This window comes from Ricinus communis, chromosome 7, assembly GCF_019578655.1.
Source record: "Ricinus communis isolate WT05 ecotype wild-type chromosome 7, ASM1957865v1, whole genome shotgun sequence".
NCBI lineage: Eukaryota > Viridiplantae > Streptophyta > Magnoliopsida > Malpighiales > Euphorbiaceae > Ricinus > Ricinus communis.
Genome location: NC_063262.1, coordinates 22,881,329 through 22,906,048, shown reverse-complemented (window position 1 = coordinate 22,906,048; position 24,720 = coordinate 22,881,329). Strand labels below are relative to the sequence as shown.

Below are 24,720 nucleotides of genomic sequence, written 5' to 3'. Positions count from 1 at the left end.
ACATTAAAAACATTTACTGATCAGTTCGAATCCATAGGAGATGTCAGGCCTTATCATGAAAGATATCTTAAGCTCCCTACAATTTGCTTAAAATAAGTGGAATCAACACGTGCATCATTACCTTCCTTTGATGATTTTGTTCCCACTTCTAAAGGAATACGTCCAAGATCACATCCTGCATAAGAAACTTCTTTAAGAGTTCAGTCGTATACCTCTTTTGACAAATAAATATCCCATCTTCACATCGAACCACCTCAATGCTAAGGAAATAAAACATTGGCCAAGATCTGTCATTTCAAATTCGTGACAAATAAATATCCCATCTGTAATTTTAGAGACATTTAACCTTAAAATTATGTTTCTAGAGTTATACTTTTGACGATAAATAACGTTAGTAATACCAACGTTAGCATCTCACCTACGTGGCTTAAGCCAATTTGTATGGTAGGACCCACTCATCTAACATGTCAAAAAATGGAAAGCACACCACGCACATCGTGATAAACCCATTTGATAATCTTCTTCCTCCTTATTATCAATCTACTGTCAGTGTTCTTCTTGATAAAGAAATTTCATTCACAGATAACTTCATCTTTTTGATTTTGACTGCTTTCCAAAACAATCCAAAGAACTGGAGTTCATGACGTTGAACGGTAAGCAGAAGGAAATTAAAATAAGAAAGGAAAAAATGAAAATAGAAAACTTAGTCGAGAATTAGTTAGCCCATCCTCTCACACGAGGCTTTCATCTACCATTTTCTTCTTCACTCTTCTAAACAAAACACAGCAAATAACTACTCATTAGATGTGGGTTAGAATTTTGGTTCCCTTCTGTTAAAACTTTGCCACATTTTAGCTTCAGCTTTCAGGCAATCTCTGTTTTATCTTTGTGTATATATGTACATATAAAAGAGTGTATGTCTTGTAATGAATTCAATTCAGGCCTAACAAATATGGGCAGAGCTTTTTCGAGAGTGCTCAGTATCTCATCTCTTCCTTTTCTTCTTCTACTACCTCTTATGTCTTCATCATCCTTAACCACATCATCTCTCCATCCTCATAGCTAAGGCCTTTTCCTCCAGGTCCCAGACAATGGCCTAACGTAGGCAACATCCATCAAGTGGAAAAAAAGCTTCATGTCTTCCTTGCACACTTTTGCTAAACTTCACGGTCTGCTTATTTCTTTAAGGCTTGGCGCTCAAATCGTGGTTGTTGCCTCTTCAAGAGTGCTCAGTATCCCATCTCTTCCTTTTCTTCTTCTACTAGTACTACCTCTTGTTTGGAACCCATCATGCAGCGACCAATGGAAATTCTTACGAGCTATGTGCAGGAGTGAGCTTTTCTCAACTAAAGCAATTGAATCACAAGCCACTTTGAGAGAGAAGAAATTGACAGAGATGTTCGATTCTTTTACCAGCAAGAAAGGACAAGTAGTGAATATCAGAGAAGTTGTGTTTACTACTGTTTACAACACAATTTTCAATCTTTTATTTTCCAAGGACTTGCTTAATCTTAGAGATCAAGAGAACGCAGGTAGAATTGTATTTTTTAAAACAAGATGGAGTCGTGTTGGGTTATATTTACTATGTTTATTTTATATATTTTATGCTAAAAAGATATTTAATTTAATTTTTTAAATATATTTATTTAACATTTTAATCATTATTAAATATAACTAAAAAAATAAGATATAGATTTAAATAAATATTTAATATATATCTTTATTATTTGTTTATTTATATTTTGTAAATAAAAAATATTTCTGTATATACACATATATATTTCTAATAGTTCGAAACAAATTATTAAACCATTTTCGTCCCATCACTAGTAAGTCGTATCACAGATTTACTAATAAAATATGAAATAAATTATTATTTCTATATTTCAGATTGGTTATTTCAAAAAATATATTTTATGATGGATTGTACTTTTATTTGTAATTTTTGTGCTTCCAATTCAAATTATATATATTTAGAAAATAAGCTGATAAATAAGATTAAGAAAATAACTTTTTGTTTATAATTTAATTTTTTTGTCATATTATATTATTTAAAAAATTGAATAACAAAAACTAAAATTCCGAGCTATAGTATTATTTAATTTTATGCGAGCATTGAACGTTAGAATGTAAATCTCCCACTCATTTTTCATTTTGTTTTTTTCGTTTTCAAATGGGCCAACTCTAAACCCTAAACCTCTCTTATCACTCTTGTCACTCTCGCGTTCTCATTTCTTTCTTTGTTTTTTTTTTTTTCTTTTGAATTTCCCTTCTCAAGAAACAAAACGTAATGTTCTCTCCGGGAACAAAGAGAAGAACAAATCTAAGCTCTAGAAAAGAGCGAAATCTAGGGCAAAAAGCGCCTGATTCACCGATCACACCTTTGCAAGATAACCGTAATTCACTAAATGACAATTCTATCCCTAACCGCCCTGCCACCGGTACTCCTGCTCCTTGGGGTCCTCGTCTTTCCGTTCTTGCTAGGTATTTCTTTTTGCAGTTTAGTTGCATTTACTTCTAATCAACTCTCTTTGTAATCTGTATTTATAGGAATATTTTAATTGTATAATTATCATCAATTGAAGTTTTCAGTGTTATTTGTTTGTTTCAAACTTTTGTTACATAACTACTGGATTATAACGCGTGGTTTTAATTATTTCGGTTTTATGTGATTGTAGTGTGCGTGTGTATGTATTTTTTTTAATATGATTATTATGTGATTTTTTTTTTCTGTGAATGAGACTGATTTGTCTGTAATTGTGCGTTTATTTACTATATGCTAGTCTCCCATCATAATGATTAGGGTTTTAGCAGTTCATGCGATTGTAAGAATGTATATTAGAGTTAGGAAGCAGCAAAAAATATATGTTGGAGTTAGGAAGAGCAAAATGATGAATCTGGTGTTATATGTAAAAAGATTTAGCTCTCAGGCCTTGTTTGGAATAAACAATGTGCAGGAATTCAATTACGTCAGTTATGGCATACGATCGTTAGATTCTTTTCTGATCTCACTAGATAATATTTTCTAAGCATAGTTGTCTTCTAATATTATTTGTTTTCCTCATACTGCTGTTGTAGCTAGGTCTGTCTCTTTTATCTGGTGCAAACTTCTGCCTTTGAGTGTGGATATATATTTATACGTAATTTTCAATACTACCTGTTCTCTTGCTCCTAGAATACCGCCAGCAAACAGAAGTGAAAAGGGGAATGAGGTAGATCCAATTAAGCCTGTATATGTTGGAGAGTTCCCTCAAGTAGTTCGTGATGAACAGGCCACCTATCTACAGAAGCATATTACTGGTTTGCTTTGATCCAAAATTCTTAACCATTCCTAGTCCCCGCAAAATTCTTGCTAAACTCACATGTGTTATCTGGCAGGCGATGCATGTATATATGGTGGAATGGATAAGGACACATGCCTTTCTTGGATCATCTGTGGAAAGAGACTCTTCATATGGAGTTACTTATCTACTGCTGCTTCAAAAGAATGCGTTGTTCTTGAATTTCCTTCAAATGTTTTGGATTATGGAGATTTTGGGAAAAATTCTTGTCATGGTAGTTGGATGCTTTGCATTGTCAGTTGGGATAAATCTTGCAGAGGAAGAAACAAAGTTGTCCAGAGTCGCAGTTCTTTTGGTGTTGTAATCTGTAACCAAAAAACTCAAGCTCTCATCTACTGGCCTGACATTTACTCTGCAGAGGGTTCTACTCCTGTTACCAATCTATTATCTTCCGATGACATGGAGGTGACTTCTTCTCCCATTGACGGGAAGATCACCCAGGACAGGCATCGGCAACGTAACCAGCCTGAAAGTAGTTCAATTGGGTTGAATACTCTTAACTCTTTGATTGCTTCTGCAGTGCCTGCTTCTCAGCAAGTGTCTGTTGCTCTAGCTTGTAGTTCCAATGGTGAACTGTGGCAGTTTTATTGCAGTCCTACTGGCATTGAGCGTAGTAAAGTATATCAAGACAAAGCAAGTTCGTCCTTCAGAGGCAATGAGAATGGTCAATGTGTTGGAAGCAAGGGTTATCTGAGGTCACTTATTTGGCATTCCTCACTCCATTCTGTGGAGGATACTAATAGGAAGTTTCTTATGTTGACAGATCATGAGATACAGTGTTTCACTATTACATTTCGTCCTGATCTAAATGTATCAAAACTCTGGTCTCATGAAATTGTTGGCAATGATGGAGATTCAGGTATTAAGAAGGATTTGGCTGGTCAGAAACGTATATGGCCTCTGGATCTACAAGTGGATGACCAGGGTAAAGTGATTACAGTTCTTGTTGCCAGTTTCTGCAAGGACAGGGTTAGCGGTTCAAGTTACATTCAGTATTCTCTTCTGACAATGCAATATAAATATAGTGTAAGCATAGATTCTGATGTACATGAAAGGATTTTGGAGAAAAAAGCTCCAATCCAAGTGATAATTCCAAAAGCAAGAGTAGAAGATGAGGATTTCTTATTCTCCATGAGGCTTAGGGTAGGAGGAAGGCCATCAGGCTCAGGAATCATACTTTCTGGTGATGGAACAGCAACTGTATCCCATTATTATAGGAACTCGCCACGTCTCTATCAGTTCGATCTACCTTATGATGCCGGAAAAGTTCTAGATGCATCAATTCTTCCTTCTCCTGATGGCAGTGAAGATGGTGCATGGGTTGTATTAACAGAGAAAGCAGGTATATGGGCCATACCTGAAAAAGCTGTTGTACTTGGTGGAGTTGAGCCACCTGAGAGAAGCTTGTCACGTAAGGGGAGCTCAAATGAAGGATCTACAGAGGAAGAGAGAAGAAACATCACATTTTCAGGCGACACTGCTCCTAGAAGAGCTAGTTCTGAAGCATGGGATGCTGGTGGTAGACAAAAGGCTGCTGTTACTGGACTTGCACGTCGAACTGCACAAGATGAAGAATCAGAAGCTTTACTTAGTCAGCTTTTTCACCATTTTTTGTTAAATGGGCAGGTTGATGCTTCATTTGTGAAGCTTCAAAACTCAGGGGCATTTGAAAGAGATGGAGAAACAAATGTTTTCACTAGGACTAGCAAATCTATTGTTGACACTTTAGCTAAACACTGGACAACAACTAGAGGTGCTGAAATTGTGGCTTTAACAATAGTATCTAGCCAACTAATGGACAAACAGCAAAAACATGAAAGATATCTTCAGTTTCTTGCTTTATCCAAGTGTCATGAGGAGCTATGTTCTAAGCAAAGTACGACCTTTTGAATTTTTTTAATTATGTTTGCATATGCATTTCTGATTACATATGCATGTGCCAATATAAATTTTCTTTTTTATTTGTAGCGTGTGTTGAGATTGTATTAAAACTGCTTAATTTGGAAAGAGTCGAGCATAATAAGAGCCACATCCGCATTTCCACTAATGTATTTAAGTTAATCATACGCAAATGAAAGACAAATAAATAAATTGTCAAACATGTCAGCCTAATTAGAGCTTTCTTTTAACAGGACACTCTTTGCAAATAATCTTGGAACATGGTGAAAAACTTGCTGGAATGGTTCAACTGAGAGAAATGCAAAATGTGATTAGCCAGAACCGCTCAGTTGCATCTGGCTCCTTACATTCTGGTTCTGAAGCTCAGATTTCAGGAGCTATATGGGATCTTATTCAGTTAGTTGGTGAGAGAGCCCGCCGTAATACTGTTCTTCTTATGGACAGGGACAATGCTGAAGTATTCTACAGTAAGGTTTCTGATCTTGAAGAAATATTCAATTGCTTGGACAGACACCTAGAATATGTAATAAGTGAGGAACAATTACTTGAGGTTCAGATCCAGAGAGCCTGTGAACTTTCAGATGCAGTTGTTTCTGTAGTTCGCACTGTAATGCTTTACAGAGATGAACATCACATGTGGTATCCACCACCAGAGGGCTTAACACCATGGTATTGCCAACTTGTTGTTCGGAATGGGCTGTGGAGAGTTGCATCTTTCATGCTCCAGCTGCTTAATGAAACAACTGGGTTCAATAATTCCATAAAATCAGATCTTTACAGTCATCTGGAAGTCCTGGCTGAAGTTCTTCTTGAGACATATGCAGGTGCCATTACAGGTAAACTTGAGCGTGGTGAAGAACATAAAAGTCTGCTTGAAGAGTATTGGAATAGACGGGATTCCCTTCTTGGCTCCCTCTATCAAAAACTGAAAGATTTTGTGGAAGGCGGGCACCAGGTTAATCTCATTCTTTTCAGTATATAGTTATTATAATGCCAGAGTTAAGTGTAGAACAACTTTTGAGCTATTTCTCTTTCCAGGTATTTAATGTTGGAACCAATGAACAGAACGATGAACTCCAAAGAAAGCTGTCCTCAAGTTTGCTGGGCATTGCAAAAAGGCATGAAGGATACAATACTATGTGGAGTATATGCTGTGACCTCAATGATGCAATTCTGCTGAAAAATCTTATGGTAAATTTCTTTATACTGTAAAATGGCATCCATTATATGTTGCTTCTTCTTTGTTATTCGACTGGTGCTCTACAAACCCAATATTACCCTTGTAGAGTGGAAATATCAGGTGTCATCACAGATTGGCATTCTTGATGCTTTAGTTTTAATAGGATACTATCCATGGCAAATTCGACGCACAAAATAGAAATTATGGGACAAATTTCCCCGAGAATTGGTTGTTAGAAGCTGTATCAGTTGCATGCATGAATTTTTTTTTTCCTGATGATCGATGCCTCCTTAAGGAAAAGATTATCAAGTTTACAAGCAACATATATGCTTTGCAATTGAATTGTTGCAAAAACTATTGCCCTTGTAGAGTGGAAATATCAGGTGTCATCACAGATTGGCATTCTTGATGCTTTAGTTTTAATAGGATACTATCCATGGCAAATTCAACGCACAAAATAGAAATTATGGGACAAATTTCCCCGAGAATTGGTTGTTAGAAGCTGTATCAGTTGCATGCATGAATTTTTTTTTTCCTGATGATCGATGCCTCCTTAAGGAAAAGATTATCAAGTTTACAAGCAACATATATGCTTTGCAATTGAATTGTTGCAAAAACTTTAGCTACTAATTATTCAAATTTTTGTTGTTTTCTTGATATATTGAAAGTTTATTTAGCAAACACCTTTCACTTGTTCTCTTGAAGGAACAATCCAAATTAGCCATGCTGTTGGATATTGTCAAAGATAGGAAAGATAGATGTTCACAGAACCATGCGGACATACATAAATAGATGTGTCTTTCCATATATTCTGCATATGCTATGCTAAGACATGACAATTATCTTTTACTTGTGTTCTTAGTTCTATACTGAAGTAACTCAACTATGACATGTAGATGAACTTGGAACAAATGACCAAGGACTTCTGTTGCTTCAGGTCCAATTTCTCTGGTAAACTATTTTCAGAGACTGATATAGGACATGACGAGAAATCTTATACAGCTCTGCAAATAATATTAACGGCTGATGGATGATGTATATGATTAAAGTAAATAGTAAGAGTACAGGAATTTTAGTATTTGTTAGTTGTGATTGATTAAGAAAGTTGGAACTGAATGAGTAGGTTGCTTGACATAAAAGTAATTGAAGTGGTAAAGAGTAGAAAATTTATTAGTTTGATGGCATGGACAGCTGGATGTCTAGAGCTTGATGAAGCTCAGAGGCTGAAATGGTTGATTTCCTCTGTGGAGCGAACAGCACCTGAGATGCTTTAGTAGTACTTGAAGGACAGAGAGGAGAAGGAAATATGTGCAGAAGCCAAACAATTTTCTCAGAGAATGGGGACTGAACTTCTATGAGGTTGCGTGATATAAGTGGGAATAAAAAATTTTAAAAACAATGCTGACTTGATGTTTTTGCTAAATTGCTTATGAGGCTTAACTATGGGCTTCCTTTGATTGGTTAGATTCATATATGAAAACATGCATGTGGAATTATGGATGAAAAATTGTTTGAAGATGAAGTTGACATATCTACTGAAAAAGTGCAATTTCTCAACCTCATGCACTCTCTAGAATTGAATGAGAATCCTAAAATAAAATGGTTACAAGAAAAATTTAACAAACAATGACACTTTCCTTTAGACCAAAATATCCCAATTCTGAAATTCCTATTTTGTTTTTTTTCTTTTCCTTTACCTCTATCTATTTGGTGCATAGTAGTAGGTTCTTTTTGTCAGTTAAAAATATTTAAGTTTAGAACCTAAGAAGGGGAATCTTCTTTTTATTTCTTCTTTGAAATTATTGGGTGAATGTATAGCTGGTAGCTGTAAATGATTCATGGATTTCATGTGCACACGCTCTGTTGTTTGTTAAATACTTGAATGGTTGTTTGGAATAGATCATTTGGAAGACACAATTGCATTAAATTCTATTGTTTTAGAAGTGCCTTTTTTCTTGAAAGAGTTAAAATTATAATTATTATAAGCATTCCAAACATGAGAATTGATTAAATATAATTTGATTGAATTGTATCTTTACCTTTTTAGACTTTCTAAACTCAATTGAAAGGATTAGTCAAGGAATTAATTTGACCGTGGAAATTATCACATGTTTCTGTACTTCTCAGAAGCTTTTATGAGTGTGCCATTTTTTCCTTTTGTGGAAAAATTACCTTATTTCTCTCTATAGTCGAATGTTTATCTGTTTTTGTATTATGTATGTCAAGGGATGTGAGTTATATATGTTAACAGATATGATTTTCCTTGTTCTTTTGTTTGCTCAACCAATATGCATTGGCTTCTCATCAGTCTGGAGGTAGACCCTTTGCTTCATTATATGTTGTCTTAAATCTTTGTGGATTGTGCTTCCTCAGAATGAGAGCATGGGACCTAATGGAGGTTTCAGTTATTTTGTGTTTAAACAACTGTACCAAAAGAGGCAGTTTTCCAAGCTTCTAAGGGTTGGGGAGGAGTTCCCGGAAGAGTTATCTTTTTTCCTAAAGCATCACCATGAGCTTCTTTGGCTTCATGAGGTGTTTCTCCATCAATTTCCCTCAGCTTCTGAAACACTTCATGCTCTGGCTCTTTCTCAAGATGAGTACTCCATTTTAGAAACTGAAGAGGGTGCAGAACCGGAGTCTACCGGCATGATAAAATCATCAGCAGATAGAAAGCGTCTTTTGAATCTCTCAAAAATTTCTGTCATGGCAGGTATTATCTATTATTTTCAGTTGCTTCTTGCTTGTCCGTTGTCAATTTTCTCTAGATTTTTTGTTCCGAGTAACTGGGGTACTTTTGACAATTTTGAGAACTTGAGTTAGCATTATTCATAGAAACTACAAGGTTGGTTCAAACAGCTATCTTAATTCATTTCTGCAAACACTGAGTCATGATGTCTGATAAAATTATGACATCAAATACCTGATCATGGTTACAATTAACCTGCAGCTAATTTAAGGTTGATTAAGAAACAAAAAAGCTTGATTGGAAGACTTTAAATATTCAAATCTATTCTTAAGACTAAATTCCAAGCTATCTTAGGTCTACCCCTTGTTCTCTTCACACTTGTAATTTGGATATGATTGACCTTCTATACGAGCGCCAATCCAATGTTATATTTGTTTGGATCAACATCATATGTAACAATCTCCATGCTAATTGCTAGTTGCTGTAATGCTCCCTGGCCTGGGGATAATCTATCTATATTGGTACAGAACCAAGGTTAAAAATATTTACAGGCAGTATTTATTATAAACTAGACTATTTGAATTCTTTCTTTTGTTGGTAATCCTTGTTTTCATTTGATGTATTACCTTTGTAACTAAAAGCCTAGTTAGTTTGCTTTCTTTTTGCCCTATGTTTGATTTTCTTTCATTAGCAGGTAAAAATGCTGATTTTGAGACAAAGGTTAAGCGCATTGATGCAGATTTAAAGATTTTGAAATTGCAGGTGTGTGATATTTGAAGAATTTCCATAGTTTTCCTTTGGTTGGGGATCTTCCTTTTGTTGATTATACTCTATGAACTTGCTCATAAAGATTGAGGCTTATCATTTCTTGCTTTTGTTCATTCTTACCGGTTTATTACCTTACGAAGATATTACTATGGCAGCCATGTTTCTGCAGTTCCCCAGTGCTGCCATTACAACATTATATATTGGTTATGCTTATAAAGCATTTGAGCTCATTAGTAATGCTGTATACCTCAAGTGGTTGTGGTAATAGTATAATCAATCATACTAGACTTGCTTCGCAATATTTTAGCTCTTCCATTATCCACCTTCTCTCGCTTGCGTGGCTTCATAGAACATGGTTTATTTAATAGCAGGAGCCACATAATATTTTTTTTTTTGTTTATTATAATCAATTTTTGAGTTTACATCTTTCTGACGATGTAGCACAAAATCTTATGGACTGGAGAAAACTATCCATATAGATGACCCAGCTAGCCTGGGACTACGGCTTATTTTGAGTTGAAACCAATTTTAGTAAAAGGGGATGTGAGCCAAATGGGGTTAGCCTGGATGGCATAAAGGTCAAGGAAGCAAACAATTACATATTTAGGCTCTGTTATACAGAGTCATGGTGGAAATGAGGAGAATGTCGGCATTAGGCATAAAGTAGGATGAAGTGGAGAAGTGCAACAGGAGTTTTTTGTGGGCTGTGATCTAACTTGAACTGTGAGATCCCTTATTTTAGCTAGGCATGAAGCCCTTCTATGTGTTTTCAAATTGTAATTTTACTGAACTTTAACAGGTTGTCCTCTCTGCTTTGATGTTGCCTTGCACTAGAGAAAGGAAGATGTTATATATGAATTGTCTTGTTTTGCCTAGATCCATTTCTTAATTCTAAATCATGATCTTGCTGTAGTTGGGTGAAGTCAAAAATTTTATTATGGTCATCAACTTCTTGGTTTTATCTGTTGAATTGTAAATAGAAAACCCTTGTTACAGTATAGAGGAAGATCTAATGCATCTTCGATAAATAGTCACCAGATTTGCATGGAAAGCATTTCAAACACTTTCTTGTATGCTTTAGCTGAACTGAACACTTGACCTTGCAGGAAGAAATTTTGAAAGTCCTTCAGGCCAATGGAGTTGAAGTATCTGATGGACAGCAGCTTTTCCGTCCAGAGGAGCTCATAGAGCATTGCCTTAAAGTTGAGAGTCCAGAGCTAGCATTGCAGGCTTTTGATGTGTTTGCATGGACAAGCTCCTCATTCCGGCGAAGCCACAGAAGCCTTCTGGAGGAATGTTGGAAGAATGCTGCCGATCAGGATGACTGGGGGAAACTTCATCAAGCATCCATAGATGAAGGATGGAGTGACGAGGAAACTCTGCAGCAACTTAGAGACACAGTCCTTTTCCAGGTGTCAAGTAGGTGTTATGGACCTCGAGCAGAAACAATAGAAGAAGGGTTTGACAAAGTGTTGCCTTTGAGGAAAGAAAACTCGGAGGTTTCAGCATTGAAGGGTTTGGATTTTTCTGTAGAAGCAGTTTTGATGCAGCACAAGGATTTCCCAGATGCAGGGAAGCTAATGCTGACTGCTATCATGTTAGGTAGTGTACATGATGATACAAAAGTAGAAGAGGGTACTTCTCCAATGGAGTAAATACTGATCAGTTTTCTGGAATCATTTTTGAAATCTTATAAAATTTTCAGTGATATGTTGTATGTAGCAAAATGTTTCAATGCAATTCAGCTATGTAGGCAGCCCTCTGCTAAAAGAAAATTTCTGTGCGAAATGTCTGTAAGAGCAGGCTTAAAATAGGAAAGTGGTCCAGTGATATTTCATCATTTCTGAAGCTAGGTCAAGTGAGTGTTTATCAACTAACGGGATGATCATTTTGCGCTGGAGATGTAATATGTGATTATTGCTGTTGCTGGATAGGTTACGCAAAACAAGAACTGAAAATGCTTCTGAGCTTTATTCGCAGGTCGCATTTTCTTTTTCTTTTTCTTGTTTTAAGGATTAGCTGCCTTATAACTGTAAAAACGAGGAAACATCAAGTGGCAGCAGGAGTGTACTGTGCTTTAGAATTGGATCACATCATGCTGCAAGGTAAATGGTTTCTTTAACACTGCAGTCAAAGAAAAAGCTGGTAAATTCATGAAACTATATGCCAACTAGAGCTGAGCATGGATTTCGGTGATTTCCGTCCGAACCGAATAACCGTATCGTAAAATACTATAACCGAAATAATCAAAATTTTTTATAACCGAATTGAACTGATTTGAATTTTTTTCTATTATGGTATGATACTGGTTCTTTAGTAAAAACCGTACCATAACCGATCCGTCTTGTACTGATCCGGACCAAACCGTAGAACTAAACTTTTTACATATATTTATTAATAATTATTTATATTATATAAATAATATTTATTAAAAATAACTATAATATTATAAAATACTTTATACTCTATAAAAAATTATTTTATATTTATCATTTTGTCTAATTCAAGCAAATATTATCAAAAAAAAAAAAAAACTACATATTAAAAATAACTATAATATTATAGTGTAGTTTATACTTTATAAAAAAAATATAAGTTGTATATTAATATAACATATAGTATACTGATATTAATATGCATACTCTAACATTAAATTTATAATTTACTATCTACTAACTTAATCCTAATATCTTTTCTTACCACATACTACAAGCATACACCTAACAATTTGAACACATCGTCTTCCTCTTTAGAATACACCGTTGCACATTTCATTTTGTAATTTAGAAAGACAAAATCTCTAAGGTAAATTTCTGAATAGAAAATCAAAAAGAAGAAGGAAGAAATTCGCTCGCGTAAACGTCTTCCTCTTTAGAACACACCGCCGCACCTCTCAATTCTCAATTCAGAAAGACAAAAATTCTAAAGCAAATTTCTAGACAGAAAATCAAAAGGAAGAAGAAAAAAATTGGCTCGCCTAGACGTCTTCCTCTTTAACGCCACGCACAATTGGCTCATAAAAATGCAAAAGCAAGAATTAGCTCGTGTATATGTCTTCCTCTTTAGCGCTCTCTCTTTCCATAACTGTGCCGCCATTGTTTAGTCCCGAATATTTTTCTTTTCTTTTTTTCTTTTTTATTTTAATAATTATTATCCGTAAAATATTTTTATACTAGCAGAAATATATATTTTAATAGTTTATATCTGAACATTGAATGAATTATTATACTTGCAAGTGACTGAATTGCAAAACAGATTGTTAAGAATGTGATTGCAATTTTAATTCAGATTTTCTTGCTACTTTTTTTAGGTTGGTAATCATATTTTCTCTAAATATATTTGATTAAAGATGAGATTAAAGTTGTGTTCTTTTAAATTTTTTAGAACCGAAAATAGCATCGAACCGAATTGTAGCTAACCGTAAAAATTGGTATAATACGGTACGGATCCTTTTATGTTTGGTACGGTACTGGTACCTTTAATTTTAAAAGAATCGAGGTTTGGTATAGTACCGGTGATTTATAGATAACCAAACTGGACCGATCCGTGCTCAGCCCTAATATGAACCGAGTGTAGAAACAAATGTTGTATTTGGTAAGATGCAATGAAATTATCATTATATTATAAACTTTTTGATGTAATATAATGAGAATTATATAATTGAATTAATTATTTTTAATTTGACGTAATGTTTAATATATATAAAATTTATGTAATTATAATTATTTATAATATATTTATATTTATTTTAGTTTTTGTTAATATAATTTAAACACTTTCAATCATTATTATTCGACAATTGGTGATTTTCTTAAAAAAATAATTTTAACAATATTTTTAAAGAATTTATTCTAACAAATTAACTATTATAAATAAATCAAATATTAAAATAAAATTGTAATTATATAACATAATAAATATATTATATTTTATTATTCTTTTTATTTCATTAATTAATTACTTAATTGATATTGATAGAAGCCAAAAGTATTGAAGCATCGGTGAATTGCTGTTGGCTCGCAACTGTCGCTTGCTTTTTTAATCAGAGAGCACTCATAAGCAATTCCATCAGGGTAAACAAAAGAAAAAAGAAAAAGAAGAAAATCTCAGGGCATGGAAGACAAAATAACTGTATTCTTTCAAGTATTATGGTCATATTTATCTTTTGGGACGATATAAGACATAGAGTGTCAATTTGGGCGGAGAGTGCGGCAGCCAAGGAAAACTAATGCCCGTAGTATTCCACAAAATTTTAGAAAATGTTTGGTACGTGGGGCCATCTTTCCGCGTTCCTCCTGGCTATAAATAAGCTGCGATCCCCATCCTTTCCTTTATCCATTTCAACTATTGTTACTTCTTTCTTTTGTTCTTAAACTAATTTTGTTTTATGTTTTTCTTAGAATGAATTTAACAACTGCTTCTTCAGCCATTTTTTCACCTCTGAAAGCTTTATTTTTTCTTTCACTGGCTTAATTTAATTAATCATCTTTGTTTTGGACTTCTCCAGGGTTGTTTCTGTTTACTTCTTCCTGCACCAGCGGTCAGGCTGAAAGAAATTTGCTAAATCTCCATAAACGACACGACTTCTCCAGTACGGTTGCTGTTGGCTTCCAGTACTGTTGCTGTTGACTTCTTTCCTGCACCAACTGGCTAGTTACATCCAAGAACATGCCTCACACGCAATCTAATTACGTCGTCATCACAGCCACCACAACTACCATCTCCTCTTATGAAAAATATGGCCGGATTTGGCGTCGATATTCATCTGTTGGCATATTCATTCATCGCACTAAAGCCCCTCGTGATCATCAGGTCCCATTCTCATCGCCTTATGTCCCTTTACCTGTTTCCTCTGACCAACTTCCAAGAACTTGCTCTACTCGCTCTTGGTATAGCATTGAGATACATTCTGATCACGAGATAGAAGTGGATGAACAACTTCAAAAATCCGTCATTCAGATTATAAAGGAAAGAGACTTGGACTTGTTGAAAAGATTTGGTGGTGTTCAAAAGGTTGCTTCAGTTCTTGGTTCTGATTTGGAGACTGGGATTAATGAAGACCAAGGCTTACAATCACTGATCAGTAACCCGGTTTGTGCAAATGGATTTAACTCCAATGTCCTGCAAGTTTGCAACAGCTCCACCATTTTTCTGCTCTTGATCTCTGCTGGATTGTCGTTTGCCATTGAGATAATGGAACAAGGGGCCCAATATGGATGGCATGATGGGGTTGCTATACTCGTTGCTGTATTTGTGCTTGTTTCTTTCCGTTCAATTGCAAACTTTCACCATCAAAGGCAGCTGGAGAAGCAGCAATTGGAGAAGAAGAACAAATTGGAAGTTAAAGTTGTAAGAAATGGAAGAGACAAGCTCATAGCGGTAGCTAATCTTGTTGAGGGTGATTTAGTGCGTTTAGAGAAGGGTGATAGAGTTCCAGCTGATGGTTTATATGTGAATGGCGATACCTTGGTTCTGGATGAAGTATTGAATTCCAAAATTGACTATCACGAGAGCCCATTTCTCTCCTCTGGATCAAAGGTAGTTGAGGGGCATGGTCATATGCTAGTGATATTGGTGGATGCTAATAAAGCATCAGATGACCCTAATAAAAGAACCTTTTTAGAAACACAAATTGAGAAACCAAACTCTTATGCGGACAAGCTTGTTCTTTCAATATCCTTGCTAATTGCTTTTATTGTTTTAATGGGGTTGGTATTTAAGAGACAACGCCGGAATGATGACATTTTACCAGAACTGAAGGGGAATACCAAAATCGATGTGCTGATAGAGATATTTGAGAGTATGTTTTGGAGACCCAGAGGAAGAATTTGCGTTCTCACAGGCGTGCTTACAGCAATTGCAATAGGAATGCAACATGGAATGTCTTTTGCAATTACAGCTTCCCTCTCCTATTGGAATGGGAAGCTGGAGTTATCTGGGGTGAAGCCTCAAACTTTATCAGCTTGTGGTACCATGGGCCTTGTTACTGTCATCTGCATTGATGCATCTGGTGGACTAATCTGTAATCAGATGGAGGTTAACGAATTTTTTATTGGTGAAGAAAATATGAATGATGATGAAGTTTGCGAGACTAGCCCGGTTGTTCTTGAAGCTCTAGGCCAAGGTATTGGTGCTTCCACTCTTGTGACTGGGGGGTCAGTAAGACCAATAGATGATTTGCTTGCTGCTTGGGCAAAGTCCAGGTGGGGAGCAAATATGGAACTATCAGATCAATGCTTCTCTGTTCTTGATCATGGAATACTTGAATCTAACAAGAATTGCAGTCGAGTTGTAATTAAGAAAAATGGAGATGATGAGGGGATTCTGCATTTGCACTTGAAAGGAGATGCATCAACAATATTGAACTTTTGTTCACATTACTATAATACCAAGTGGGAAGTTCATGCCATAAAAGATCAGAGAAGAGATTTTGAGCAAGTGATTGAAAATATGGAGAGCAGAGGTCTCACAGCAATTGCTTATGCATGTAAGCAAATGGAGACTACAAAATCTAGAGCAGAGCATTTACACTTGCTGGCATTGGTGGGTTTGAAATGCTCGTTTCAGGAAATTGTGGAAGCTCTTACGAATGCTGGAGTAAGCATCAAATTAGTATCACAAGATGAACTTTCAGCAGTAAGAGATATAGCTCACCTACTTGGAATTAATCCTCCTCCTTCAGATGGTATTGAGCTTGAAGGTGCACAAATTCGAGACCTGGCGGACACTGGCAGGATAGGGAAAATAGAGGAGGCCAGTGTAATGGGAAGTTGCCTATCTGAGGACAAGCTTCTTATAGTCAACAGTCTGAAACAAAACGGTCATGTGGTTGCATTTGTTGGAGGGTTATCGACAAATGACGCTCCTGCTTTAAAAGAAGCCGATCTAGCGATAACAAAGGAAAACCAGAGCACAGAAATGGCCAGAAAATGCTCTGACATTGTTCTTTCAAATGAATGTTCATTAAGATCATTACCTGAAGTTCTGAAATATGGTAGATGTGCTTACAACAACATACAGAACTTCACTCAACTTCAGCTGACTGCTTGCATTTCCGGGCTACTGATAAATCTTGTTGCTGCAATATGTTTGTGGGACTCACCACTACCAGCAATTCAATTAATTTGGATGAATTTCATACTTTGTGTTCTTGGGTATCCAATGATGGTAATGGAGTTGAGAAGTCAGGAGCTCATAGCCAATCCACCGGCTAACCGGGCCGAGCCACTGCTAACGAAAGCCATATGGAAAACCATAGCTACTCAAGCTTTGTCCCAATTTGCTCTCTTAACAACCTTGCATTTAGTTGGCCAAGTTATACCAAGCATAAATGAACATACATGGAAGTCATTAGTCTTCAACAGCTTCATGCTATGTCAGGTATTCAATCAGTTCAAAGCCATGGGCATACGAAGCAAAGAAGTAGCAGAAGCTGTCCTTCACCACTACTGGTTTCTGCTGGCTTTAGGGACGGTGACGGTAATGCAGGTACTCATAACTGAGTTTGGGACAAGTCTAACTCGTTTTAAGAGGTTGAATTTGGTGCAGTGGGTTACAAGTTTCAGTATTGCTCTACTTTCATGGGGCTTGGGAAATGCTGTGGAATTGATTTCAGTCTTATTCTCAAAGTGGTTTTCAAGATCATGCGGTTCAAATCATGCTGGGTCATCAAGTAGGAGGAGGAGGAGGCCTTTGTCATTTGTTGTTTCATTGTTGGGCAGTCCATTTTCTATCTACTTTTTATTTTCTTTACCTTACTACTTCTACCCAGATAACTCCCAGGCCTTTCGACGCTAAATACGTCAGGTCGTCTTGTTTAGCTTGTCTATGTTAAATTGATAGCCATCATTTTTGTTTCTTGTAAATAATGCGTACCAATCTTGTAGATAAGGTCTTTGTTTAGCACAGTAAATCAATGGAAACACTTCTCCTTGGCTTCCTTTCAGTTTAAATTTTCCTTTGTTAATAGAATAGGAAACACTCCTGGGATTAATGTCATCTACAATTCCTGATTTTAGGTGATAAAATATTTACTCACAGAAAATATATATCCTTGAAAAATTAAAACTTTCAACCCCGTAAATTAAATTAACCGGAAGCAGCTTAAATAAAGCCATTTGGTTTTCTTACTTGTGACAAAGGATATTATTAGCCAGTCACTTTTATTTTTCTTATTTTTGTAAATACTTCTGGTTACCCAATAAGATGTGGCTTATAATCTCCTATGTAAAGACCCCACCAAGAAGATCTTTAAAAATCCACATGGCAACAGAGAAACCTCAATTATCCCTGAAAAAATCAACATGGAAATCCACATCCAATCCCATAGCCAATAGGGAACTGGTGATGTGTAGATTTCCTAATCCACAACATCTTCTCATTTTCAATATAACCCCTACACTACATCCCCTGCCTTTGACACATCCCTCAGGATAAACTTAAAGCAAAAGGAGTTGAAAAACTGAAAGGCATCATAAACATCACCAAGTGAAGCAGCCAGCAGCCATGGCAACCTCTGCAATCCAACAATCTGCATTTGCTGGGCAGACAGCTTTGAAGCCATCAAATGAGCTCGTTCGCAAGGTCGGATCAGTTGGTGGTGGCCGCATCACCATGCGCCGGACTGTCAAGAGTGCTCCCCAAAGTATTTGGTAATAAATCTTCTACCTAATCTTACTAGTTACTAATTTACCATAATCAACATCTTTTTCTGTTCTTCTTTTGCCTCAAGGAATGACATCAATGGACTAATTCTGTGGCTAATACTGTAAAGAAATTCAAAGTATATCTTCCTCTGTGCATACTACATAGCAGCATCAAGCATTAAGTGTATTCAATCATAAGCTTTTGTTATGACTACATTATGGACTAACCAAGATTGATTTTTTTATTAGCATTTATATGAAGTAATAAATTTATTAGCTTTTGAAAAAGAAACAATGAAGATACTAGGACTCCTAGCCTGCTGTTCTGAAGATTAAAGTTAACATTAGAGCAAGTCTTGATAATGTGAGAAATTAGGATAATTTGACAAGATAGCAGAACTATTCCTGTTTCAGAATGTGAAATCCATGAAATTTCCAGTTCTTGAATTCATGACAGTTCTGAAACAAAACAAAGTTTGTAAAACTCCCCCATTTTTTATTAAATTGAAGGATCTTATAAAATTTCAGACCACCTTAGCTGGGATTTTAAAGGCCCCGTGTGAGGCAAGAAAAAGAAAAGAAAAGGATTTTTCAAAATCTATGAGATCCCAATTAATTCAACTAAATATTAAATATCGCGCTCTGAAAAGCCATAAATCTTTTCCACTTATCCAAAATCTTTCAGATATTGCCTACCTCAGAATTGCCCCTAAAATAAACACACTTCATTGGAGCTTTTAACAACCTGTCATAAATCTGAAGTATATAGAATGTCTATGGAGCTTAATGAGGTGTTAACATTCGAATTATACATATCTGACCACGTAATTTTAACTGATAAAACAGGTATGGCCCAGACCGCCCAAAGTACTTGGGACCATTCTCTGAGCAAACTCCATCATACCTGACGGGTGAATTCCCTGGTGACTATGGTTGGGATACTGCTGGTCTATCAGCAGATCCTGAGACATTTGCCAAGAACCGTGAGCTTGAGGTGATCCACTGCAGATGGGCCATGCTTGGTGCACTTGGATGTGTCTTTCCCGAAATCCTTGCAAAGAATGGTGTCAAGTTTGGCGAAGCAGTTTGGTTTAAGGCTGGCGCCCAAATCTTCTCTGAGGGTGGCCTTGACTACCTTGGCAACCCCAACCTTATCCATGCTCAGAGCATTCTTGCAATCTGGGCTTGCCAGGTTGTGCTTATGGGATTTGTTGAAGGATACAGAGTTGGTGGAGGACCACTTGGTGAAGGACTTGACCCCATTTACCCTGGTGGTGCCTTTGACCCTCTAGGACTGGCTGATGATCCTGAAGCATTTGCTGAGTTGAAGGTGAAGGAGATCAAGAATGGACGCTTGGCGATGTTTTCCATGTTTGGATTCTTCGTTCAGGCTATTGTCACTGGAAAGGGACCTATTGAGAACCTCTTCGATCATGTTGCTGACCCAGTGGCCAACAATGCATGGGCTTACGCCACTAACTTCGTTCCCGGAAAGTGAAAAGGATCAGATATATGCCTTTGGTTGTAACATTACTCAGTCCTTGTCCTTTTATTGAAATAGTCATGTTCTGGAGTCCATCAATACTCATGTACTAGTAGCGGAAACTGATTATGTGGAAAGTATTGTATCACTAGAATATCCAACTCCTTTGTGCTTAACCATGTGTTTGGTTGGAATGTACCATAAATTTGATGATTTTAGCCAAAGCATGCTTGCTTACAACGGTAAAAGCAGTATTCTAGAGATATGCAACAGCAATTCCAATGCTGCCTGGGCAGGGGGAAAGAGAAAGACCTGGACTAAATATGATCAAGATCGTAATTTGGAGTTCCAAGGTATTCTTCTCTCTCCCTCTGCAAACAACACAACATAAGAAGGTAAACAATTGACATTAACTAAATCGTTGACAAGATAGGGAAGATTTTCTGAAGCTCTATCACATGCCAAATTGATTTAATTTTTATGTTCTCAACACTACCAAACTATATATACATGAATCTTACCTGTAAACTTTGCAGCTTACTAAAAGATAAAATCTGAGCAATTGACACAAGCAGTTGCTGATATTCTCCAGTGTATCAATGGCTATGAGGACATCCTGATTGCCTGATATTTCCAATCTCAGAAGCAGAAACCAATTCTCCAATTCCATTAAGCCGCAGCAGTCACCAGAAATCCTTGCAGGAACATATTCCATTTTTGAAATGATGGAAACGGCTATTATCTCTCACAATAATTTCATGGTTATAGATTTTAGATAGAAGTTTAGTCACAGCATGGCAATCACTACAAACCCGAAGGTTCTTCATGATGCGGATAGGACTCCCAGCATCTACATTAATGAGACCAAAAGCAATAGCCAACCTCTCACTGTGGTCTTGCAATTCTGCTTCCTTGGCTTCCTCTTCTTCAATGCATAGCAAAACTTGGCTTGTGTCAGGGACATGTCCCTCGAGTTCCAGTTTCTTTCCCATCTCTGTCAACTTAAAACATAACTCTTCTGTTTGGGGATGTGATTTATCACCCACCACAAACTCATGAAGCTTGCCTCTATGCTCTATAGAACTACATCCCGGGTCCTTTCTAATCCCTCTCTTCTTCATAATTTCTCTAACCTGTGAAACCCTGTCCCAAAGACCACTGGCAGCATAAATATTTGAGAGAACAACATAACATCCAATAGTCTCCGGAGCCACCTTAATCAAATGACTAGCTGCATACTCACCAATATCTGTGTTTCCATATATCCTAGAACCACTAAGTAAACTCATCCAAATAAACTTGTTTGGTGTCATGGGCATATTCTCAATGATGTTCTTTGCCTCTTCAAGACACCCAGCTCGACATAAAATATCCACAAAACAACCATAGTGTTCAATTGAGGGTTCAATTCCATAATCATATACCATCATGTCAAAATACTTCCGGCCATCTTCAACCAATCCTGCATGGCTACAAGCATTCAATACACCTATAAAAGTTATAGCATGAGGCCTCATTCCAGTCCTGCACATTTCATGAAAAAATTCCAGAGCATTGTCAGCCATGCCATGCATTCCTAAGCCTACAATTATAGCAGTCCAATGTCCCAATTTCTTCTTGGTTATCAACTGAAAAACAGATAAGGCGCTCTCAATGTTCCCACACTTGGAATACATATTTATCAATGATGTAGCAAGCACACCATCTAATTGAAAACCATTTTTAACCATATACGAATGCATCCATTTTCCCGTGCTAAGACTAGCTAACCCTGAAACCGCAGAAAAAGTACTGACTAATGTAGCATGATTAGGTGTAAAATCTCTTTCCAACATAGTCAGGAACAAATCTAAAGCTTCCTTAAACCTTTCATTCAAATCATAACCAGCTACCATCGAATTCCAGGAAATCAAATTCTTCTCAGGCATCTTATCAAACAATTCAGACGCCAACACGAAATCCCCAGCTTTCATGTAACCATTAATCATAGCATTCCAGGATACCAAATTCCTACTAGGCATCTTATCAAATAACTCTCTAGCAACATCTACTTTCCCACATTTAGAGAACCCATCAATCAAAACAGTCCAAGAAAATAAGTCTCTCTCAGGCATTTCCTCAAACAATTTCATTCCCAACTCAACCTGCCCACATTTAACATACCCATCAATTAAAGAATTCCAAGAAACTAAATCTTTATCATCCATTGACAAAAACACTTTCTTTGCACTGTCAATATCTTTACACTTTGAATACATATTAACCAAACTACTCGATACAAACTTATTTAAACCAAACCCAAGTTTTAAGACCAACCCATGAATCTGTTTCCCTTCTTTAGTGGCATGTAACCTTGCACAGCCCTTAATTACACAGGGCAGGGTAAAACCATCAGGGTTAAATTCATGAAGCAATTGAGAAAAGAGGGTAATAGCATCGTGTGATAATTGGTTTTGAATGTAGCATTTGATAAGAATATTGTAGAGAACCAAAGCGGGTTCTTGGATTTTATTGAAGATAGATAAAACATATTCGAGATTGTTGATTTTGGGTTCAGCATAAAGAGATAAGAGGCAAGAAGAGATAGATGGGTGAGAGAAAGTATTGGTCTTGACGGAAAGTGCATGGAGTTGCTTGGTTTCTTTATCGGTTTTTGAGGTTTTAAGAAGTGAGAAATGGAGGGATGGATTTGGTATCACTTTCAGCATTTGGATAGTGGCAAGAGAACGCAGCAAAATGGATGGTGGCAAATATATATATACAGAAGCCGAATGTATATTTAACTCTTTAACTTTAGTCATTTTAACAGTCAACTTTCAATATAAATACCTTAACTCTATTTTTTATAACTTCTTAAAACACTTTTAATTTTTTATTTAACCTAATAAATAGTTAAATTTTATTTTTTTAATAATATTTAAATATTTATTAATAGTATATGTAAGCATATTGTATAAAACTATATATATCAAAAAATGTTGATTTAATATTTTACAATATTACAAAAAAACAAGTTGAAGTATAATTGAATATCAAAGTGCTAGAATGACTAAATAAATAAATTTTAGATGCGTAAATATAATAAATTATTAAAATCTATACAATATAAAATTTGAAATGAATACTTAAACTATTAAAAACCAAATAATATGCAGATGGGGTTTGGCAGGAGAGTGAGGAAGGCATCATCTGAACAATTAAGCATCATTTCAAAAAAATTTATACGAGAGAAAGAATTTTGAGGATAAATAGAATATTGGATTGCTTCTCCTCAGTGGTTACTCATGACATAAACTATGAATTGGCAAGACAGGTTACTGTGAATGAAGTGAAGATGCCCACCTTATCATGGGGGCCTTAAAAGCCCCTAGATCCTATGAATTGCCAAGACATATTTTTCCAATCTTTTTGGGATACTATTGGATTGACATTATGAAAATGGTGCAGGATTTTTTTGGTTACAGATGCCCTCCTTAACCAAATCAATAATACATTCATCGCTTTAGTTCCAAACACATCAAATCCAGAGGCTATAGGGAAATTCAGACCTATAGGCTATGTAACTATGTGTACAAGATTATTTTTAAAATACTGGCCAATCTTTTGAAGCCCTTATCTTAACAGCCTAATTTCCCCCTCCCAAGCGACATTTATCCCCAACAGACTCATACAGGAGAATATCCTAGTGGTGCATGAAGCATTTCACTCACTATGTACATCGACAAGAAAGAAAGAGGGATAAATAGCGATAAAGTTGGATATGGAAAAGGCATATGATAGGGTGAGTTGGAAGTTTCTTGGGAGAATTATGAGCAAAATGGGCTTCTACAGTTGGTGCGTTGACCGAATCTTAACACATGTTTCATCGATGAAGTTTTCTGTTCTAATTAACAGGATGTTTACTGGGTAGTTTAGACCGAAGCGAGGGCTTAGGCAGGGCGACCTACCGTCCCCTACCTCTATCTGATGGTGGCATATGTAATTCCTTAAGTGTTCGATAGAGGGTTGATGAGAGGCAATATAGGGGGTTTGAAGATGACTAGAAGATGCCCAACACTTACAAAAATTTGATGTTTGCCGATGATACTCTGATTTTTAGCAAAGCATCAACTAAAGAAGCCGCCATTATCAAACAAGCACTTCTTAGAGCTAATAGAGCTACAAGGAAAAATATTAATTCTCACAAATTAAGTATATATTTTAGCAGCTCTACTTCTACTGAGATGAGAAACCGAATTCAGAACATTCTTTAGATGGACCTAATGAGCGAAGGAGAGAGATACCTAGGGTTGTCGTCGTAGTGGGGGAGATCAAAATCGGAGGCCTTGAACTTTATCACGTAAAGAATAGTAAGAAAAACTCAATCTTGGAAAGGTAAAATTTTAACGTAGGTAGGTCGAAAAGTCCTAATCAAGTCTGTTTTAACAACTATTCTTTTCTTCTCGATGGCTTGCTTTAAAATCGTGAAGAAGATTTGCAAGGACATCAATAGAGTTATATAAAAGTTCTGGTGGGAATTGAGTGTTGACAGAGAAGGTATTGCTTGAGAAAGCTGGAAAGTAGTCTCTAAATCTAAGTTTTTGGTGGTTGTGGCTTCAAAGAGTTTGGGGCATTTAACAAAGCCATGTTAGCTAAGTAATTCTAGAGAGCTATTAAATCTCCCCAGTCTTTATGGGTTAAGATATTGAGAGGGAAGTATTTTCCCCATGAGGACTTAT

The 24,720-nt window shown here is 36.3% G+C and overlaps 4 protein-coding genes across 6 annotated transcripts; 3 read left to right on the top strand and 1 right to left on the bottom strand.

The window, feature by feature from the left end:
- The first annotated feature begins 2,114 nt into the window (after positions 1 to 2,114).
- On the top strand, positions 2,115 to 11,869 carry LOC8273560 (nuclear pore complex protein NUP133). Of its 3 annotated transcripts, none has more exons than XM_048376491.1 (8): positions 2,115 to 2,484; positions 3,079 to 3,300; positions 3,379 to 5,217; positions 5,474 to 6,195; positions 6,279 to 6,431; positions 8,794 to 9,130; positions 9,798 to 9,868; positions 10,981 to 11,869. In XM_048376491.1, exons 1-8 carry the CDS (start codon positions 2,409 to 2,411, stop codon positions 11,527 to 11,529), a joined length of 3,969 nt encoding a protein of 1,322 aa, XP_048232448.1. In that variant the 5' UTR covers positions 2,115 to 2,408; the 3' UTR covers positions 11,530 to 11,869. The 3 variants fall into 3 exon arrangements, with proteins under 3 accessions (XP_048232448.1, XP_048232447.1, XP_025015316.2); XM_048376490.1 differs by having other exon boundaries at positions 2,118 to 2,484; positions 3,176 to 3,300; XM_025159548.2 differs by having other exon boundaries at positions 2,120 to 2,484; positions 3,176 to 3,300; positions 9,801 to 9,868.
- Positions 11,870 to 13,960: 2,091 nt separating this feature from the next.
- On the top strand, positions 13,961 to 17,826 carry LOC8273544 (calcium-transporting ATPase 12, plasma membrane-type). Its single transcript, XM_048377448.1, has 2 exons — positions 13,961 to 14,140; positions 14,382 to 17,826. Exon 2 carries the CDS (start codon positions 14,543 to 14,545, stop codon positions 17,669 to 17,671), a length of 3,129 nt encoding a protein of 1,042 aa, XP_048233405.1. The 5' UTR covers positions 13,961 to 14,140; positions 14,382 to 14,542; the 3' UTR covers positions 17,672 to 17,826.
- A 440-nt stretch (positions 17,827 to 18,266) lies between these two features.
- LOC8273545 (chlorophyll a-b binding protein 151, chloroplastic) lies at positions 18,267 to 20,178 on the top strand. The gene is made up of 2 exons (XM_002531644.4): positions 18,267 to 18,525; positions 19,366 to 20,178. Exons 1-2 carry the CDS (start codon positions 18,380 to 18,382, stop codon positions 20,015 to 20,017), a joined length of 798 nt encoding a protein of 265 aa, XP_002531690.1. The 5' UTR covers positions 18,267 to 18,379; the 3' UTR covers positions 20,018 to 20,178.
- Positions 20,067 to 22,856, bottom strand: LOC8273546 (pentatricopeptide repeat-containing protein At2g29760, chloroplastic). The gene is made up of 2 exons (XM_015726918.3): positions 20,524 to 22,856; positions 20,067 to 20,373 (listed from the first exon to the last, which is right to left on the bottom strand). The coding sequence occupies exon 1, from the start codon at positions 22,801 to 22,803 to the stop codon at positions 20,686 to 20,688; it is 2,118 nt and encodes a 705-aa protein (XP_015582404.1). The 5' UTR covers positions 22,804 to 22,856; the 3' UTR covers positions 20,067 to 20,373; positions 20,524 to 20,685.
- Between the last annotated feature and the right edge of the window lie 1,864 nt (positions 22,857 to 24,720).